At 35.5% G+C, this 22,543-nt stretch overlaps 1 protein-coding gene across 1 annotated transcript in view; it reads right to left on the bottom strand.

Moving 5' to 3' along the window:
• LOC107686607 (zinc finger B-box domain-containing protein 1-like) overlaps positions 1-19,888 on the bottom strand; it is a 41,973-nt gene extending 22,085 nt beyond the window's left edge. Inside the window, exons 1-7 of the mRNA XM_016483667.1 lie at positions 19,816-19,888; positions 19,443-19,556; positions 13,394-13,475; positions 13,121-13,172; positions 12,087-12,199; positions 4,641-4,829; positions 2,826-2,979 (exon numbers count right to left, since the gene is read on the bottom strand). Coding sequence (XP_016339153.1) covers positions 2,826-2,979; positions 4,641-4,829; positions 12,087-12,199; positions 13,121-13,172; positions 13,394-13,475; positions 19,443-19,556; positions 19,816-19,877 — 766 coding nt within the window. The 5' untranslated portion in view covers positions 19,878-19,888. The remainder of the gene's footprint in view (positions 1-2,825; positions 2,980-4,640; positions 4,830-12,086; positions 12,200-13,120; positions 13,173-13,393; positions 13,476-19,442; positions 19,557-19,815) is intronic.
• Positions 19,889-22,543: the final 2,655 nt, after the last annotated feature.

Raw genomic sequence — 22,543 nt, 5'->3', positions numbered from 1 at the left:
AAATGCATTGGTAGCATTGTGGCACAAGTTTTGCGCAAATTAATGAATGGATAAAATTCTAAAAGTGGCATTTAAATAAAATAAATATTCTTTTATTATTATATTATTATCTTATTATTATAATATACTCTTTATTTATGAATGTAATGCATATAAATGTAAATGAAATGCAATTATTATTATTTCAAATGAAAAGGGAAAAGAAAAAGAAACAGACAGCTCTTGCTTAAAGGGATAATTCACCCAAAAATAAAGATTCTGTCATTAATTACTCACCCTCATGTCGTTTCAAATCCGTAAGACCTCCGTTCATCTTCGGAACACAAATTAAAGATATTTTTGATGCATTCCGAGAGCTTTCTGACCCTCCACAGACAGCAAGGATCCTTACACGATCAAGGTTCAGAAACGTAGCGAGGAGATCGGTAAAATAGTCCATCTGACATCAGTGGTTAAACTGTAATGTTACTAAGCTATGAGAATACTTTTTGTGTGCAAAGAAAAAAAAAATAACGACTTTATTCAACAATTCTTCTCCTCCGTGTCACCCTATAGCGCCATTTTGGAGAGTATCACACACAGTACATAAACAACGTATGCTGTTCTGTGTCAGCAGCACCATACGAGGATACACTGTTTACGTTGTTTACGCTTTGATCTGAATGTAAACAACGTATCCGCGTACATACGTTGTTTACGTATGTGATGCTCTCCAAAATGGCGCTATAGGGTGATGTGGAGGAAACGAATTGTTGAATAAAGTCAAAGTTGAATTTGTTTTCTTTGCGCACAAAAAGTATTCTTGTAGCTTCTTAAAATTACGGTTGAACCACTGATGTCACATGGATTATTTTACCGATCTCCTTGCTACATTTCTGAGCCTTGATCGTGTAAGGATCCTTGCTGTCTATGGGAGGGTCAAAGAGCTCTCGGAATGCTTCAAAAATATCTTAATTTGTGTTCCAAAGATGAACGAAGGTCTTATGGTTTTGGAAGGACATGAGGGTGAGTAATTAAAGTGCCCCTATTATGGATTTTTGAAAATTACCTTTCATGCAGTGTGTAACACAGCTCTAAGTGAATGAAAACATCCTGCAAAGTTTTAAATCTGAAAGTGCACCGTGTATAAAGAGTCAACTCTGAATCATTGAAACAAGTCGTTTTTAAAACAAATCCCAAGCCGTTTCATGATGACGTCATCATGAAACATTAGCATATTGCCCGCCCACTTCTCTCTTTGCGTTCATTCGCAGTCTTTTCGCGTTGGCCTGAATGAAAATGCAAATTCATTCTTTGCCACTAGGTGCCGCTTCTGGAGCGGTAAAAATAGCGGTTTCCCCAGTAACGCTGTACACAAAGCAGCACTGCACTCACAAACGCTGCTTTATCAGGCATTACAGGCATGATGAAATCGACCAATCGCCAATTGGACCATTCACCGCAGATTAGCGTCATGCAAAACAGGGGTTTGAAAAAATGAATAGTTGAGCGAATCGTTTGGGAGTCGTTGAGCAAATAAGATAAAAAAATAAATGCATGTTATAAGAGAATGAAAGTGTTTTTTTGACCTTGCATGCATGTCAACCTGTTGTTGGGGACTCCCAAAACCAAAATATGAACCTTTCATAACCCATAATAGGGGTACTTTAATGACAGAATTTTCATTTTTGGGTGAACTATCCCTTTAAATGCATCCAAAAACATTTGTTTCAATGCTTTTTTTTTTTAATAAAAAATTGAGGGTGAAAAATGAATAAATAAATAAATCATCAAATTTCACTTGACATCCTGTCTACACTGGATGTGTGATGTGCATCATAATGCATCAAAATAAATTGCTCCTATTGACATGCTGCAGAGACACTCAAGTCACTTTATTGCAAGTCCCTATGAAATAAAAAGATTTTGATTACAAATATCATGTGGGAGAATTGATAGCTAGGAATTGTATTAATTCTGACCGTTACATCAAAGCCAGCTCATGACATTTCTTGTCTCTGGTTTACTAATATGCTTCTGATCATAAGTGTTGCAATACTATATAAATAATAATCAAATAAATGCATTTTCTTTCAAATAAAGTAGAAAATTAAGTTACTCAGCCATTTTACCTTTTATGAAGTCTAGCATCAAGCTCACATCTGATTAATCTAAGAGCTTTAATGTGAATCTGCCACTAATTAACTGCAAGTTCCCCTGATGTGGTGAGGCTGTGACATTTATCACTGCATAAAGTGCACTAAATTATATACTATTCCTACACCATAGTAGGTTTAGAATGCACTAGGCTAGTATTTGATTTCAAACAGAGTACAGTGATTCTCTTAAAGGAGATCCTGAAGTCAAGTGCATGGAAACTTCAAGTCTGCTCTCATTTAGCAAACAAATATCCCGCTGTTCTTGACTAATATCCCTAACAGATTGAATTTATTGTGACCTGGCATCATCATTCAAGTTTCTGAGTATAGTTTCTCTAACTCATTGAGTCATATGTTGTCAAATCACGGAGGCATTTCTGCAAACCACATGCAGCGCCTGGAAACACACACATGCGCGTGCGTGCATCAACAAGCACATGTTTGTCATGCATACGTATATGTAGTTACCTGGCAACCAATCAGCAGCCCTGTCATACTCGCGGCGTGCGTTATTTCAGTCAATGCCACACATGAGTGTGCTTTATGAGATACTGTTTGTGTGTGTTCTGACAGCCTGCCAGAGAATATACGTGGCAGCTCACACGAACCTGACAGCATGTCACTTTATTACCGCGGTTTGACTGTAGCACATCCAAACACACTCAGACGCTTATGTGTGTGTGTTACCTGGCCTCTGTCCTCTCTCTCTCCACTCTTTCAGAGCCTCCTGGAAGGACCTAGCTGACTCCTCTTCATCAAAGCCTCCTCTCTGCAGAGAGCTGTCCTCTTCCTCAGCAGCCTCCTCATCCTCCACATCAACACCGTCATTCACGAACAACACCTGAGGCGAGACACGGAGAACACAATGAGAGTGACAGAGAGAGTGAGAGGAAGAGATGAAATTAAATGGAGCACATGGCCAAGTTTCCACACTCTACAGAAAGTTGCGAGCAGTTTCGTGTTCAAGTCTTTCGACGAATAAAATTGAATCTACCTAGAAACAGAATAAGAAAGAGACAGGCCACTGGCTGTGAGATATCAATCAGCGATAAAGCTGGCTAGAAATGTTTATTTAGCAGGTTTATGAGGTGACAAATGTGTGGAATAAAACTACATTTCCCATCATTCTCTGTGGAAGTACAAGAATGATAAAATCCATTGGTAAAACATCAGTCAGACGCCTAATGCACATCTTTTGCTCTTAATTTTGTTAAAGAAATTTAAAAGCTTGGAGTAAGGTTAAGGATGCATTAAATTAATCAAAAGTGGCAGTTGTAAGGGAAACAGGTCAATTTAGCTCAAAGGGAATCTTATTGGTCTTATGAAGTATTCTAATTTGTTGAGATAGTGAATTGGTGGGTTTTTGTTAAATGTGAGCCAAAATCATCACAATTAAAAGAACCAAAGACTTAAACTACTTCAGTCTGTGTGCATTGAATTTATTTAATACACGAGTTTCACAATTTGAGTTGAATTACTGAAATAAATGAACTTTTCCACGACATTCTAATTTATTGAGATGCACCTGTACATTTACAATGTTGCAAAGATTTATATTTTAAAAAATGCTGTTCTTTTGAAAAATCCTGATAAGAATCCTGAAAAAAAAAATTTATCATGGTTTCCACTGCACAACATTGTTTTTTAACATTGATAATAATTGAAAATGTTTCTTGAGCAGCAAATCAGCATATTAGAATGATTTCTGGAGGATCATGTGACTCTGAAGACTGGAGTAATGATGCTGAAAATTCAGCTGCGCATCACATAAATGCACATAAAAACACATTAAAAACTTTTGTTTTAAATTATTATTATATTTTACTATATGGTAACACCACTTAAAGTCTTCACATAAAGTGCATCATAAAAGTATTTTTAATGCATTAATTATGCCTTGTAATGCACCTTATAATGCATTTTATGACCTCATCTATCTATTCATTGTTACACAGAAAAAGTAATGCATTTAAACACATTACAAACAACCGATTTCAGATGTACCAAATCTGCAAATATAATATATTTTAACTTTGGTTACAATTATTTATGAAAATATACTGCATATGAATGCCTTTATAAAGCATTGTACATAAAAGCATCAAGTAAAGTTTATTTTCCCACTATTTTACTCTATTTTAGATCAAATAAATCCAGCTTTAGTCAGCAAAAGAAACTTCTGTCAAAAACACTGAACTCATACTCATAATGTCTGTTGTTGTTGTTATTGTTTTTTTATCACATATACTATTTGTCTTCTTCTAATGCTCTTTATCGCACAATATATCATCTTGTTTGCATTGAATTCTTAATTTATTAAATAAAAACTCTGTGAAGTGCTGGAAGTGGAAAAAAAGCCTATTGCTTGAGGCAACATTTAGGTACAAGTAACACTTTATATATCGCTCATTATAAAAGTACTTTTAATGCCTCAATTATGTCTTGTAATGCACCTTATAATAAGGACTTATACTGTACCACCCAAAACAATCAGTGACTCACCTGTGTGTGGTGCATTTGGTTATCAGACATGGGCTGAAGGCTCCTAGGAGCTGATCTTTTCTCTGTGGCTTCACTTTCATCAGCGGATTTGTGGGATGCACCTTGTGTATGTTGATTCTCCTCGCTGCTTACCTGCTGCTGGAGGCGGCCCAACACATCCCGAGTGCTGACAGGGGTCTGGAGCTCTGCCTGGAGGACGAAGCATAGATTTCAATCAGACCTTTAATTCAAAGTGCACAAATGCATCCTGTTAATGATTCGGCTAATGTACTGATGCAACCGAATGAATGCACACTCTTTATAGGTAAAGCATTCATCCAAACCATTAAATGGATGTCCTGTGTTCAAAACAAGCTTTACGGACAGCATCTGTGACATGCTGTTGGTTCCAATGAAATTTTCATCTGTCAGTTCGTAGAAACAAGAAACAATCATGTAAATGGTAATGCATTGACAATGGGGCAAGTCTATGAGGCAGCAAGGTTAAAACTAAAGCTGAAACCATTAAAATTGTTACTTGAAATAAAATAATAATAATAAAAAAATTAAAAAAAACAATACTATTTTATTTCAGCACATTTTTATTTAATTTAACTTTTAAACTGTTAACGTGTTTATCAACTGAAACTAAAACTGAAATATAATAAAAAACTATACATATATATATATATATATAAAACAAAGATAAAAACAACAAAATTACTAAAACTAACAAAAATGTAAATGAAAACAGGAAATACAGAAATAAAAATGAATTCAAAAATAAAAATAAAAACTTAAAACGCTAAAATAACACTGTTGGACAGGACATTGTACACACACTGGGAAAAAAAAATTGGTGTAGATTTTTGCAATTTTTACTCAGTAATTGCTAACAATTTGACAATTGCAAAGAAATGTCAAGATACACATTGAATTAAACATAACATTTTAAAGCAGAAAAACTGAAATAGTATTTTCTTGTATGACATACACCAATAATATTTGCTTAATTTACAACTTTGAAAAAAATGTACAATGTACTTTTTTAGTTTTGAAAGTAGCAACCATGAAATATGTCATACTACACAAGGACAATACATTGCGAAACCTAAAATCCAGAAAACCCAGTACTTACATGTAGATTGGCAGGGTTTCTTTAATTTGATCATATTCACACCAGGTAATTGCTCTTTTTATTACTGATTACTGCAAACATTATCAAATCTCTCCATAAATAAGTGCAAATGAATAACAGCCATGAAGAAAAGCTTGATTAAATCACATAATTCACCCAATAACCAGTCGAATATTTCCTCTTTATGACATTATGTCCTTAAGATAACATTGTTAGTGGCCATTATGGCTGCTGAAAGATGCTTTCTCTTACCTCACAGATAAGACCTTGACTGTCTTGTGAATAAATTTGTATTATGCACCCAAACTACAGTAAACATTAGCAAAAGAATTAGTTTATCTCTGCATATCGATTTGCAGACAATAGAAAGCAATAGGAAACGATTAAAGGGAGAAGAAATGTGTGCAATTTGAAAACAGAGATAAAAGAGAATGAATCGAAAGCAAATGGGGAAATGCTTCTTTGTCAAAGACAGACGAAGACAAACCAAGATTGTAAAGAACTAACCCGAGGACAAAAATATCAATATTTGTTCCCTTTTTCCCCCATGGAAGCAAATTAAACAGGATTAGGATGCATAAAGCTGCATCAGAGCCGAGCATAGTAAAATACAATTCTCAGTTGCTTGCCAAGACCACGCTCTCCCTTCAAGCAGAGCGCAATTTTGTGACTGCTCTCTCTTTCACTCAGTGCACCTTCTTAGGCAGCATTTTAAGGCATCATAATCAAGCTCCCAATGAAAAGACGGATCCAAAAACACTTCTAAGAGACCTTGTTTTTGGCCACACTATAATTCTTAAGTAATTCCAGAGTGCATTGTGATGCGATGCATTGCAAAGTGAAAAAATAAAAGCAATATGGTGAGAAGTAAAAGAAACTCTTATTATAGTTAATATTATAGTAATTATAGTAACATTATGATGTTATAGCATATTATATATTATAGCATCGATAAAAATAAACCATTTTACCTCACTGTGACCTAAACAGGCATGACACAAGTTTCTAGCAACAGGCTATTTCTGTCCACACTGAAAGCAAAAATGGTTTGAAGTTGGTATGTATTTATTCTTATTAGAGTATTATGTCGTTTGATTAACCAACACCAAGTTCTATTGGAATCAATAGACTACTTCAGTTTTTTTTTCAGTTTCATTTAGGTTTAGATGCTTAGAAGACAGATGCCTATGCAGACAATGTTGTAATTGATAACTATTTAAAATCATTTTTGGTAGTTGCTGAAAAAAAGAGAAAGGAAAACTTGAAATTGCATCATATGACCCCTTTAAAAATACAAATTAAATGAAAAACCTCAACCTATAGTTTAACAAGCTGAAGTACTAAAATCAGTAAAACTAATGCTAAAAAAAATTAATACATTTTTTAATAAAAAATAAATACATTTAAAATAAAAAATAAATGCTAATCTAAAATATTATGGGGATAGTTCACCCAAAAATGAATTTTTGTCATCATTTACTCACCCTCACGTTGTTTCAAACCTGTATGAGTTTCTTCTGTTAAACACAAAAGAAGATATTTTGAAGAATGTTGGTAGTCAATCAGTTGTTGGTATCCACTGACTTCCATAGTAGGGAAGAAAATACTATGGAAGTCAATGGCTACCCTCAACTGTTTGGTTACCAACATTCTTCAAAATATCTTTCCAACAGAATAAAGAAACTCTTACAGGTTTGGAATAACTTGGTGAGTAGTGAGTAAACAATGACAGAATTTTCTTTTCTTTTTTTCTTTGGAAACTATACTTTTAGACAGCAAGAAAACTCACTGGGTTTATGAATAGAGCCTATGGGTTCTTCTGTTTCTCCTCCATCTGGACATCTGTTTGCTTGTGTTTGTGTAACTACTTTAATGGCTTTCTGCATGCGGCAGTGCAGGGTGAGCGTCACACAGGGCAGAAGGAAGTTTGGTGGTGCACATGTGCTGCCTAATGCTGCATGATGAGATGTAAACATGAGAACAGATGTGAAAGGTGTATGTGGGTCACCCAAGGTCATGTTCTCAGAAGAAGAGCCAATCTCTGCATACCTGTAGTATGCAATAATTGGAGCACCTCAAACACTACGATCAACACTGACACACACATGATGATGCCTAAACATATTTGTATGCCTATGTGGAGTGCTTTTGGTCATGGGGTCCTGGAGAGGTATGCTCACTGTATGCCCTGGGGTCAGCGCTTAGCTTGCGATGGAGACCATAATGAGCTGATTTCTCCCAGTTGAATCAACGCAGTCTGAATGACCCTGAGGGTCAAGTTAAAATGTGGCTTAAAAGATTAAAAAAGCATTTTACTATATAAATGCACAGCTAAATATCAGAAACCCACAATAGTTAAGTTTGTAATAATTTTTTTATGTTTTTGGAAGAAGTCTCTTTTGCTCACCAAGGCTGCATTTATTTGACCAAAAATACAGTAAAAACAGGAACATTGTGAAATATTTTTAGAATTCAAAATAACTGTTTTCTATTGTGATATATTTTAAAATGTAATGTATTCCTGTGATGCAATGCTGAATTTTCAGCATCATTACTCCAGTCTTCAGTGTCACATGATCCTTCAGAAATCATTCTAATATGTTGATTTGAAAAGTTTAGGGTAAGAACACTTTTATTCAGCAATGGTGCATTGAATTGATCAAAAGTGATGGTAAAGACATTACTGTACTGTATATGGTTTTCTCTTCTTGGAAGAAATGTACGAATTACAGTTGTACATACAGGTGCATCTCAATAAATTAGAATGTCTGTGTGCATTGAATTTATTTAATACACGAGTTTCACAATTTGAGTTGAAATACTGAAATAAATGAACTTTTCCACCACATTCTAATTTATTGAGATGCACCTGTAGTTAGGTACACAGAAGGTAGAGTAATTAGTGTCAACCTTCATTTCATTACCAATTAAGTGACTGTAGCTCAGAGTGATACTATAATAGTAAAATCACATAAAGCTAAGAGTTAATTTAATGAGCACAGTTATTTTTACATACACACAATTAATTTAATGGGAACAAAGAGAAATTAATAAAAAAAAAATATTATACTGCTTATTTGTAGTATTGGCTAAGGCAAGCATGTATAACTCATATGCATTTTGCTCCGGGTGTGTGTTCACTGCTCTGTGTGTGCACTTAGGATGGGATAAATGCAGAGCACTAATTATGTATGGGTCACCATACTTGGCCACATGTCACGTCATATTGAAAATCCCTAAAAAAGCAGTAATCCATCCTGAACGTGAATGAAACCTCAAATCATGTTGCTATTTGAGAAGAGGGGTCAGGCAATATCTAAATAAATTTACGAAGTTGTGACGATTATGTTTTTGCTTTGCCATTATGGTGTATGGAGTGTAGATTGATGTAGACAAAAAAGTAATTTAAAGCAGTTTAACATAAGGCAGCAACATCTGTTGTAAGTAATCTTAAAGATTCCTAAATGCATCTACTTTCGGAAGGCCAAATAAAGTGCTTTTGCTTTCGCACAGAAACACACAGCGTCTCCCTGACATGGCTGCTTCAACACTAACTGCGGTTACTGAAACCACGCCTTCTTTCTTTGCGTGCACATTTGGGCGGCATTATGCAAATATTTCCACATAGTGAGGTAGATATGTGGGGGCGTGTTAGAACGAGCCGTTTTAGGGGGGCGTGGCAGAGTCTTAACTTTGATCAAAAATATCTCTTTGGTTTTGAGACTTTAGTCTTTGCAACTTCAGGGATCTTATCTACTCACGAACAGCTTGTAACACTCCAAAGAGAAAGGACAACTTGAAATCGCATCATATGACCCCTTTAAGACTTATTTTCCACAAAATTAAACATTAAACAACAACAATGCAGAATGCTATAGTCAGTGTTGTTATTGTTAACTAAAACTAAAATTTAGTGGATTTTACTAAAACTTAATCAACATCGTGATGTCTATCAGCCATCGGCGATGGACAATGGCATCGTCTATCGGCCCAACATTACAAAGCACACAAAATTAAAACTAAATATTAGATGAAAAACTAAGTACTAAAATGACTAAAACTTAAATAAAAACAAATTAAGATAAAAAGAACTATGCAGATGAAAAATTACTTCTAAAATTAAAATGAAAATATAAAAATGAAAATGAAAGCTCATCCAAAATATTACTACTAAAACAACACTGGCTATAGTATGAAATAGCTTTGCAACTTAAAATAGATGGAAACACTCTAGCATACAACTCATAATATTTCTGCCAGACAAAGATAAACAACATAAAGGTGGTATGTGGTAGGCAGTATCCAGTGTATACTAGGCATTTTGCAGTAAACAGTACAGTACATTCTATCCTGAACAAAACAACAGCTTTCAGCTCAACTTTAGCTCCTGTGGCTTCCTCTAGGGTTGTGTGAGTAAGCACAGAGGAAACCCTTAGGAAGCCTTGGCTCTACACATCCGTAAATACATCGAGACAGACACACGCACACCGAACATTCGCTTTAACACACTTGCTGTCTTTGACAGCCAAATGCCGATGTGCAAATTCCACAGGTACATTTCCCCTCGAGACTGTCTGTCTCAAAGCACTCAAGTCCCCTCTCACACACACACACTCGAGCAGCACATGAAAGTCCCAAATCTCCTAAGAGTGACAGGGTCCCCTTTAATACGGCCACACAAACACGCACACACACACACACACACACACACACACACACTCACGGTGAATAAAGAAAAGGGTAAATACAGTACTGCTCTGTGAATCTACAGCTGAGCCCATTACCGGCTCCTTTAATAGCCACATAAAAAAAGGTCTCATTTCAGCACGACACCGCTGAAATAAATTACAGCAGTGGCATTCTTCCCAAACTGATTTTTAAGAGGGCTTCCGGACTACAGAATCTGCAGTTCATGTCTTCTTTGCTATAGGATGAGTAGGAATATATTTGCAGCACTGCATTTAGCAGCAGTTCAATCTACTGCTGCCAGTCATAGCTCAAAGTAAAAAGTGGGATCTTACCGTCAGGAGCTAAGAGAGCTCTTTTATTCAAACTGATGGAGGATAACAAACCCTTGTGTCATGCACTTTAGTCTTGAAGAGCCAGACTTTGACTATCGGTATGAAGTCTGGTTCACACTGCAGCTTAGTCTGGTTGAGAAAACTGCTTGTCTGCCTAGGGATGGGTTTATATGAAGTTCATGGTACCACTATAATAGGATATCTTGTGTTTATCTTGTTTACTTGCTACAAAGTTGCTCAAAGAAAACTACTGCATGTCTTTTAGAGTTGAAGCACCCTGAACTTGGCAAACTTCTGCAAATACTCTGATTAGCTTCCCCAGAAACACGCATACAAAAAAAAGTTTAAAAGTTAGGGTTCAGTAACATGTTTTTGAAAAGCAATTCATGCTTTTATTCAGCAAGAATGCATAAATTGATCACAAAAGTGACAGTAAAGACAAGTTCTTTCATGAAACTCTAGATGGCGCAGGCTGATGGGTTCTTAACGTAACTGATGATATTCACAGCGTTAACTTGGCACAAGCTGATTGGTTCATGTTTACATTTAAATGGCTGATTAGCATTCACTTGAGCATTTTGCAATGCGCTTTCATGGTTCCTTCTGAAACCCTCCACCTTCCCCAGCTCCACCTGTATAGATCCGCTACGGGTTTTTTTATATGACATTTGTGAAGCAGTATGTCTTAAATACTCACAGCACTATATCACCATATGCATTGTCAGTAGCAAGCTCCTGTACTTGCTTGCAGCAGCAATAATCTACAAATACAGCAATAACTAGCAGCAATTTAGCAGCAGCGTAGCACATCTCTTCCGCCAAGACCAAATACATTAACACTGTCATATCCATTACCATGCTAAAATCTTCTGAGAGTTGATAGAAATGCTATTCTTTTGAACTTCCTATTCAAAAATGTTTCACGGTTTCCACATTGTTTTCAACGTTGATAATAAGAATTGTTTCTTGAGCAGCAATTCATCATATAAGAATGATTGTGACACTGAAGACTGAAGTAATGATTCTGAAAATTCAGCTTTGTGTCACAGGAATACATTTAATTTTAAAATGCATACAAATAAAAACACTGTTATTTTAAATAGCAATAATTTTCACAATTTTACTGCTTTTGATCAAATAAATGCAACCTTGATGAGTAATAGAGAGTTTCAAAAACACTGAAATATTATACCAACCTCTTTTTAGGGGTAGTGTATACCTGAGACATGATGCATGATGAATGAAAGGGATGGACAGTTTGGAATTAAGAATAGTTCTGTTCACATAACAGAACGGATGAAAACTCACCAGTCCAGCCAGTTGAACTTCACACTGTCCACAGACTTTTCCCCTCAGGTTGAGCTTCCTGTTAGTGCCATGTACCTTGGCGGCTGGTTCCGCAATTACCTGCTTCTGTTCTGCTGCAGTTATACAAACACACACAATTCAGAACTCTACACATGATTTCTATTCCACAATTTAGTGAGCTACCTCATCAACTGCCTACATAGGACGGTACCTTTAGGAATGTTCTCCATTGGCAGCGACTCTTTTAACTGTTCATCATGTGCATAACACAAATAGTACTCAACCTGTGAGACTCAACAGTCACAGTAGATTCCAACAGAGCTGGTCCATAGCATGCGTTAGAAGATAATGACTTAATATGGGAGCATATCTAGACTACTGTTCAGTAGTTTAGTTCAAATACTTTGTCATGTGTTTATTATGTGCCACATAAATCTGGGGAGCACAAAACCCTGCATGAATGTTCTTAAAAAACAAATATTTGGTAAAATAGCCAGTTTTTTAATTAGATGGAGCTAATTTTCAGATAATTAATTTTAAATTGAGTTATTTTTCTTACCACACTAGCAAATTGTGTTTTTTTCTTGGACAAATCAATGGACAAATTTCTCTCTAGTTTGTCTAATTTCTGTTTAAAACAAGATCAATTTGCGAATGGGGTAAAAAAATTATAATAATCCAATATATGTTCTCTGAAAACAAATCTTATCTTACTCAGTGTGTTGCTTCTCAAGTACATTTATCTTGTTATGAGGATGTTTACTGGAAAATAAGTTAAAAAAAATAATGATCAAGAAAATGACTTTTTCTGTGACAGATACAGTACATGTGATGCCTTAATTATGCTATCTAACAAGTGTTAAGTCAAGAAATAGATAGTTAGCTTACTAGAGTTTGGAACAGAGTTAAAGAAAATTTTGACTTGCACCATTCTGAAATTCTAACAGAAAAATACTTTACTAGTGTTGAATTTGAGGAAAATAGGAGTTCAAAACAAGCCAGGCAAAACACATCTCAGATTCCAGTCCACCCACCTGGCACAGGCTCGTCCTTCAGCACTCTAATCTTCATCTTGCCCGGAGAGAGCTGCCCGAAACAACATATTTCAAACATCACATTATCACCAAAATTATGGTGAACCGTTCATGCAGTTAATTCTAAAAGTGTGTCCAAGGTTTTGGACCATCCCTGGTATGAAAGGAGGAGAAGTCGGCCTGATTGAGACTGAATATTTTAAACAGATAGACTGACTGACTTTTTTTTGTGTATCAGCATGAAATGATGTCGTCTGGTGAGAAAACTCTTACTCTGTGAGGTGCGCTCTCCTTGTTCGTCTTGACGCTCTGAATCCCGGGCTGTGCTGAACTCCAGTGAGAAGCTCCCATCTTCCTGCGTGGAAATATCACAGAAAGTTGCTCAGTTCAGCACAAAACTGCAACTAGTTGTAGTAGCCAGTGTTGTGAATCATTTGGAGAACGTACTATTACTTAAAAAAAAAAAAAAACTAACCCTAAGTATTAAAATCTAGTGCATAACTCATGGTTAACTTTTAATTAAGCGCATATCAAATAGTGGAAAACAAATACAAACAGTACATGAAAGCTTTTGCCCTACATAATTCACACAGATACACAGACGGAGGTCGACTTCATTTGTTTTCTGATTTGTTGTTTTGGTTGCCACATCAAATCATCAGTCTAAATAATTCACGGCGTGATTGCGGGGGAAGCCGTTTGTTTAGAGTGGGCTGTCATGTTGGCATAGAGCCGCAAGCCTGAGTGTGTTCAAAGGATGGAAATGTATGTTATGTGTGTCTGCCTGAACGATATAATTTCGCAAGAAGTAACGAGGTAACCGTGCTCTTGAAATGTCTCTTTCTCTTATGTCGGTTGTAAAACTGTTTGAATGGCTGCCTGAAAAATTCTAAAAAAAAATAAAAAAACAAATTTTCAGGAATGAGACCAAATCATACCAAATCCCAGAGGAATGTGTAGTTGGTGACAGGTCATGTGATTTTACCGCTGAAATGCTTCAGCTCTGTGTTCACATAAAAACAGGTTCACATGCTCAGAGGAAGCAGGGTACACACTCGTATTTGAGTTTTTACTAGTTACTAATTTACTAATTTGTCAAAGCAACTTACCGTATACTAATTAGAGACAGCCCCCTTGGAACCATCTTAAGGTTAAGTGCCTTGCTCTGGGACACGACAGTGAAAGTTATTTAAATGCTAGGGTAAATCAAGCCAAAATTATAAAGTGGCCCCAAAAGTATCTAGACATTTAAGCCACACTTAAAACGGAAAATTATTCTAGAATTAGAGTGCTATAGCAAAGTTATTTATTATTTTGTTCAAATGTTCATGGTTGGTTGGTAGTTTTTAATGTTTTTAAAGTGTTTTATACTCACAAAAGCTGCATTTTTTTTATTAAATATACAGTAAAACATTAATATTGTGAAATATTATTAGACTTTAAAATAATTATTTATTCATTGAATATTTATTAAAATTTCTTGAATATTTTTGTGGAAACCATGATACATTTTTTCAGGATTTCGATTAATAGAAAGTTCAAAAGAACAGCATTTATTCGAAATTATTTTTCTGTAACAATATGTTTATTGTCACTTTTAATGCATTGTTGCTGATTTAAACTATTATTTTCTTTAAAAAAATCTATCCAAATATATAAAAATTTTCTTTCAAAAAATCTAACCAAAATATATACATATATATTTAACAGAATGTTATCTTCTGCAAGGCAAAAATTATAAATCTAATCACTCAGAAAAGTAATACACAGCTCAGCAGCTCCACTAAAATCTCATATTATAAAAGAGTGAGAAAGTCAGAGACTTTAGAAGGGGCCAGCAGGGAGAGAGGACACTTCCTCTGCATGCTGTCCACTCTCATTAAGGGCTGTTTATGTGCTGGCCTTTATCAGTCTGATGAAGACGGGCGTTTGGGATGGGGATTAACCGCGCTCAAGCCTGCCTGTCAGCATTATGGGGAAACGCGCAGGCAACATGGCAGTTGTGCTAACAACTGGCGGATTACCATCGCGCGCACACTGAGTGCCAACCAACAAGACAAACACTTATCTCCTGTCAGGGTCACAGACATCAGACTCTTCTGCTACTCGAGTTCATCGTGTGGCAGCAGTGGGACAGGTGAGAGGTTACACTACTGCACATTTAATCTGGTGTTAAATCAGATTTCAGAATTATAAAAACGGCCTCTGGAAGTGCAAGTATTCTCAATAAATGAACTTGGAAAAATTATCATTTAATAAGTTACCATTTAAACATCATTTAATAAACATAAAATACACAAAATGTTGGCAAAATAGTCCCATTTTGAACATCATCTTGAACTATTTATGGATATTTTTACAATTTAAAATAAATGTTTTCTATGGAAGCTTGTTTCGGCCAGATACAAATATGAAAAAAAGAAAAAACTTGTTTAGCTCATAATGCTGTAAACTTTTTGTTCATCATTAAAAATTTCATCCAGAATTCCAAGATATAACTCTGAACTGCAATACATAAATGGAGAATTGCAAGTTATAAACTCACAATTCTGTGAAAAAAGACATAATTGTGATTGAATTTTTTTTCATGTCATGGATTTGAGAGATGTAAACTTATAATTCAGAGAAAAAAAGTCAGAATTGCAAGATGTAAACTAAATTCTTAGAATTCTGACTTTTTTCTCAGAATTGCAAGTTTATATCTCACAATTCCGAGATTATGTTTCTGAGAGAATAGTCTGAACTGTGAGATATAAACTGCAAGGATTGCAAGAAAAAGTGTGAATTATGACATAAAAAGTTGCAATTACCTTTTTAATTAATTCTGTGGCAGAAATGGGCTTCCATAGTTTTCTGTCTTAATATATTTTAAATTGTATTTTATTCCTGTGATGCAAAGCTGAATTTTCAGTGTCACATGCTCCTTCAGAAATCATTCTAATTCTGATTTGCTGATTTCTTCTTATTATGAATATTGAAAACAGCTGTTCTGCTTAATATTTTTGTAGAAACTGTGATTCATTCTTTTCAGAACTCCTTGAAAATCAGTTCAAAAGAACAGCATTTATTCAAAATATTTTCTAACATTATAAAAGTCTTTACTGTTTGTCAAAAATAAATATATATATATATTTAATTCTTTACTGTCACTTTTTACCAATTGAATGCGTCCTTACTGAATAAAAGTATTCATTTCTTAAAAACAAATATTATTGACCCCAAACTTTTAAACTGTAGTGTATGATGTCCAGCTCTGTAGGGACAAGCAACAACAAAGTATGCAAAGAAACTACAAGTTTGTTTCAGCGCTCCACTTTGTGAGTACAGTTTATTCGCCCACCGAGCATAAGGCCAGAGCCCATCGGCTCTCATCTACTCTTATGAATTCACCTGTGGCCCTTTAGGCCTCTGCCTTCGCTACAATAAACAGCGAGCAGGTTGAGCATTGAGGAAGATAACATCAACCATTCCCAGCACGGCACCCGCAACAGAAGTTCTGCTTTGATTAATGGTCGCCGATAAGGAGCTAATCTAAAACAGTTTTATTTAAAAACGTCCGTATGGAGGCAATCACAATTTAGATATGGTACCGCTTACATCCCTTAATATGACAGTTCCGGTATGCAGCCCAGATCTCGCAGACATCTTGTCTAGAGCTGCATTCTCCCTACATTCATTCATCTAATTATCGCAAAGTGCTGCCTTATGTTATTGATACAGGTGCATTTGGTGCCGTCCATCCCCATGAAGAAATCACAGGAATAGCATCATGCTATTGTCTCCGATTGGCTTTCCGCCTCACTGATATATCCGCTTTCCAGGGACAAATATGTTAAATTACAGATAAATTCATTCCTCATGCTATCTCAACATAATTCATCCTGACCGATTGCATGTATATGTTTGCATTTGTTGGGAAGTATATATGGGAATATGATGTATTCGCTGCATCTACCCCATTACCGTAGTGTTTCCCTCCCCTGTTGAGTTATGAGCTTATATGTAAGCCTAAAACGGCCGCCACTATAAATTCATGAGGTGGACCTATACAGGTCACATTTTAGTGTTATTAATGAAGAGCTGAAGGAAAGGCGCCAGGCCGGGAAGAGAAAGAGAGAGAGACATCAAATTAATAACTACTGATGTTATTTTTTCCTATTCTTTTATTTTGACAGAAAACTAATTTCCTGCCTTCCTTGTTTTGGCATACGGTCCCACTTAATCTTAATTTGTTTGGGAGAAATGGGAAGACAAGCATGGCGATGCAGTGAGAGCGGAGCTGCTGGAGCCGAGATGACTCAATTTCCTTCCACTCGATGGCTGTGCTGAGTCAAACCATCACCTGAGATTACCTGCAGGAGCTGCATACTCCATGTGACGATCAGATTTTAAAGCTAATGGCACCTCTGTCACTCCATTTCCACTTCTTCTCTACCTTGGCTACATATACTCGCATGCCTTTTCCTCTCACATCACCCGAAGTGTCAAAGGGTACGTTCACACCACAAGTTGGCTGTTGTTCACACAAAGTTTTAAATGTACCCATATCAGAGACTGGTCTTAAAAGAATTATTCACCCAAAAATTACAGTTAGCTGAAAACTGACTCACCCTCCAAAACGTGAGGTTGTTTCTTCAGCAGATTTGGAGAAATGTAGCATTACATCACTTGCTCAACATAGACCCTCTGCAGTGAATGGGTGCCGTCAGAATAAGAGTCCAAACAGCTGATAAAAACATCACAATAATCCACAAGTAATCCACACGACTCCAGTCCATCATTTAATGTCTTGTGAAGTGTAAAGCTGCAAGTATGTAAGAAACAAATCCATCATAAAGGCATTTTAATTTTAAACCACCACTTCTGGCCAAAATACAAGTTTATAATCCACAACAATGCTTCCTCAAGTAAAAAAAAAAAAAAAAGCCCATCCCCTGTTGTCCTCTCACATAAATATCCACTGACATCTTTGTTTAGAACTGTTCTGGACCTTTTTGTTTATGAACAATGCTTGATCTGTGCATATTTCTCTCCTGATTCAGATTAGATTAATTTATTTACTGGAAAAATCAATATCATGGATAAAGGACTTGTATTTTAGCTGGAAGTAATGGTTTGAAGGTAAAAATGTCTTAATGGTGAATTTGTTTCTTAAAAACAAGATGTTAATAGATGGCCTGGAGTCATGTGTGAATTACTTGTGGATTATTGTGATGTTCTTTATCAGCTGCTTGGTCTCGCTTTCGGCACCCATTCACTGCAGTGGACCCATTGTGAACAGTGGTGGAATGCTACATTTCTTCAAATCTGTTCCCATGAAGAAACAAACTCATCTATATCTACATCTGGCCTGAGAGTGAATATATTTTTCAGCAAATTTTCATTTTTGGGTGAACTATTCCTTTACTAACCCACACGTTTTCATTAGACAAAAGCGAAATTCTAAGGAACAGAACGGAACTGTATGGATGTGTAGTAGTCGGAAACTTAATGCAGATGGTGTCTTTGAGAACTTTAGGTTGTCTTTGGCGACCTTTAACTATATGTCAGTGTCTTTCTGCAAGGCACTGCACTTAGGTGACCCACACCCTTGAAAAAGCACATATGCACTGGGTTTGATTGGCATTGGCATTTCTAGGACGAATGTCAAGTTAGATTAATGTATATTTACAAAGTCACATGAAAGTGTTTACAAAGTATAAAAGTGATTCAAATAGGAAATGAAAATAGCAGATCCAATGTGATTTTTGCTGTTCAAGTTCATATTTAAAAATAAATATGTATAACTTTAAAATTACATCTTATTTTTGAGTTACAACTTGGAAAGGAGGGCCTTCAATGCAACGTTAGTCACTTTGGAGAAAAGTCTGCCAAATAAATTAATGTAAATGTATGGCATTTGAGGATTTGTGTGATATGGACTACTTTTATGGAGATTTTTTTGTTGTTATTTTTTGGAGTTTGACAGCCATAGCCACTTTAAACTGTCATAGTATGGGGGAAAACTGAAGAAAAAATGCAGGTTGCATACAGGTTTTGGAAGGGTGAAAAAACATGGACAGAATATTAATTTTGGATGAATTATTTGTTGAAATTCTTCTGTCTTTGCCTCCACACCTACCCTCACAATCTCTCATTCTCTTTCTTTCACTTGCTATCTCTTCCTACGTTTTTAATTTTATTCATTGCCGTTTCATTGTTTACATTTCCTCTTTTATCTCAACGCTCTCTGTCACAGTCATTGTTTGGCTCATTAATTTATCCATCTACTCACTCATTCATTAACTCAACAAGCTGTCCCTCCCTTCCCTATTTTACTCACTCCCTCTCCTCTTTCTCCTGGTTCATACGCTGTCTGAGCTCCTCCAGTCTGCTCTCCATCTCCTTGGCATGTTGATCCAGCTGCACTGTTTCCATACGCAGTTCCTGGAGATTCCTGGGGGAAAAAATACACATAAATATACTTTTTACATGCTACATATTTACTGTGACTCTGACTTTTTCCTGTTTTATTAGTGTCACTCTGCTTATAGCAATCATTTAACACAATACACAAAATCATGTTATTCTGCTAAAATGAATAGACTACTCTAAACATTTGGCACGCCACCATTTGCAAACGCGACGTGTAACGTGCTAATAATGTGAAAATTCTGAAGCGCGAAAAGAAACTCAAGGGAACAGACTGTTCAAACCTGACATTTAACTTCATTGACTTGGGCTTGCTGGGAAGTACCACAAAGTTGTTTAAATTCATGGTGTTCTCTGATCAGACTGAAAGCTTCACAGGCTGTAATTTCCACTGAAGTATCCTGAGAAAATAGAGTTCTGAGTGAGAAACGCACAGCACACAATAGGACAAATTTCAATGAATTAACCTACAAAGAGGCCAATGAAATGAATAACAGCAGCAAAGTTTTACAAAAAAAGACACGGAGCAGTGATGTTATAAGATCATGGTACTGAATGATTAGCATATTGAAGTATATACCATGGTATTTTCATGGTAAGTTACTCCAATGTACTACTGTATAAGGTTACCACCATAGTAGTGCCATTTTGTTATTGCACACATTTGACATAAAATACCATGGCATTTGCATGGTACTCAAACATATGTCAAAGAATATCATGATACCACCATGTTTCAGAACCATGCTAAGTATGGTGTCAAATATATTCTGCCAAATATATTCTCATTAGTCTTGCTTCCTGCACATTTAGGCGTTAAGTTAGAATAATTATAAGAAACAAAGGCGAAGGCTGTTAAAATGAACTAATTGTGTTTATTTTCCAGAGCTAAAACATACTTTATCAACAATACTTTATCAAAATGTCACAGTTTTTTTAAGTACTTACATCAACACCGGTCTCCCGAACTACCGCTTGTGGAAACTGTGTACATCTGTCGTTATAGCAACGTGTCTCGCGATAGTTTGTGACCTGACTTAATTCAACAACAAAACTCGTTACAGTCTATGACAAAGAACAACAGAAGCAGCGAGGATAACAATGATAATAATAATAATTATTATTATTAGTAGTAGTAGTAGTAGTTAGGGTTGCCACCCGGAATCGTCCCGTATTTAAAGGTAAAATGGTGTGTCCCGTATCAAATCAATACGGGACGCGATTTGCAAATGCCAACACACAGTTAATCAACTAATAAGTATGTTGCACTGTTTATAATACTAATAGCCCTTGGTTATTAAAACATCTAGAGCTCACATCTGCCCTTTGAACACAAGGCGCTCCAGGTGTAGGGCTGAATGGGAAAGTTATCAATGGGTCTGTCCTGTAACTAATGATGAACGCGCAGTTTGCAGAGAAGCATTTCAGCTGCTCACGGTGGACTGTCTGACTTAAAGGGACAGTTCACCCAAAAATGAAACGTTTACACGCCCACAAGTTGTTCCACACCTGTAATAACTTCTTTCTTATGTTGAGGAATATTTGAAGAATGTGGGTAACAAAACAGTTTCTGGTCTGATAGTATTTTTTCTCTACTATGAAAATTACTGAGGACCTGAAGCTGTTTAGTTACCCACATTCTTCAAAGTATCTTCTTTTGTGTTCTACAGAAGAAAGAACTTTATATGCAGGTTTTAGGACAACCTGGGTAAATTATGACAGAATTTTCATTTTTGGATAACCCATTCCTTTAAAGTGACGGACACATCTGTGTATAGGCCTATTGTTTTATTCAAATTTGGATAGTCTGTTAATATAACATTCAGACATTATCAGTGCTTGGTAGACATAATTATTATATTTTTAGACATTATTAGACAGATGAATTCATGTTAGACCCTATTTATAAATTTATCATTTATATTTATCATAACTATATACATAAAAAATAATCATGTCATATACAATTTGGCATTTAAAAAAGTTTTTTTTTTTAATGCTAAATTATTTAGATTTAAAAAATGAGACATAATTAGATCATAATGTAGCCTTAATTTAAGCAAATGAAGAAAATAAAATAACAATAAAAATGAATTCCATCCAGCTGCAGAACTGTCAAAAAAATACTACATAATTATTATATTTTTTAGACATTATTAGAAAGATTAATTAATAGTTTATAAATTATGTTAGACCCTATTTATTAATGTATAATTTATATTAATCATAAATATATACATAATAAATAATCAAAAATGTCATATACAATTTGGTATTTTAAAACTTAAAAAATGCTAAATTATTTAGATAAAAATGGGACAAAAAAATGTAGCCGTAATTTAAGCAAATTAATTAAATAAATAAATAATAACAATTCATCCCATCCAGGTAACAGCTGCAGAACTGTCAAAACTAATAATAATTAATAATTATAAATAATCAAATTTAAAATAACAATATGTGACCCTGGACCACAAAACGAAGGGTAAGGGTAAATTATTCGAAATTGAGATGTATACATAATCTGAAAGCTGAATAAATAAGCTTTGCATTGATGTACTGTATGGTTTGTTAGGATAGGAGAAGTTTACAAAATATCTTCATGGAACATGATCTTTACTTAATATCCTAATGATTTTTGGCATAAAAGAAAAATAATTTTGACCCATACAATGTATTTTTGGCTATTGACAAGGTTACAACAAGGAAATTACTGGCCGGAGCTCAAGACGGGTGTTGTTGAGGTGTTTTCGGTTGAGAGTGTGAGGGGTTGTTAAAAAGTTTCTTGAGGGAAAATAAATAGCAGGGTTTTACTGTTTTCATTGTGTTTGGCACCTCATGTCTGTGCTAATGAAGTCCTGACGTACATCAAGCGTCCTGTGGCTTTCTGACATGGAGGAGAGAGACCTCTGTTGCTCCTGTAATTATGGACAGCTTGATTTCCCTAATTAAAATCATTTCAGCACTAAAATAAAATTTCATGTGGATGTTTTGATTGCAGTCATAAGAACC

This window comes from Sinocyclocheilus anshuiensis, unplaced genomic scaffold, assembly GCF_001515605.1.
Source record: "Sinocyclocheilus anshuiensis isolate Anshui unplaced genomic scaffold, SAMN03320099.WGS_v1.1 scaffold733, whole genome shotgun sequence".
NCBI lineage: Eukaryota > Metazoa > Chordata > Actinopteri > Cypriniformes > Cyprinidae > Sinocyclocheilus > Sinocyclocheilus anshuiensis.
The sequence above is the reverse complement of the archived record's forward strand: the minus strand, read 5'-3'. Positions and strand labels throughout refer to the sequence as shown.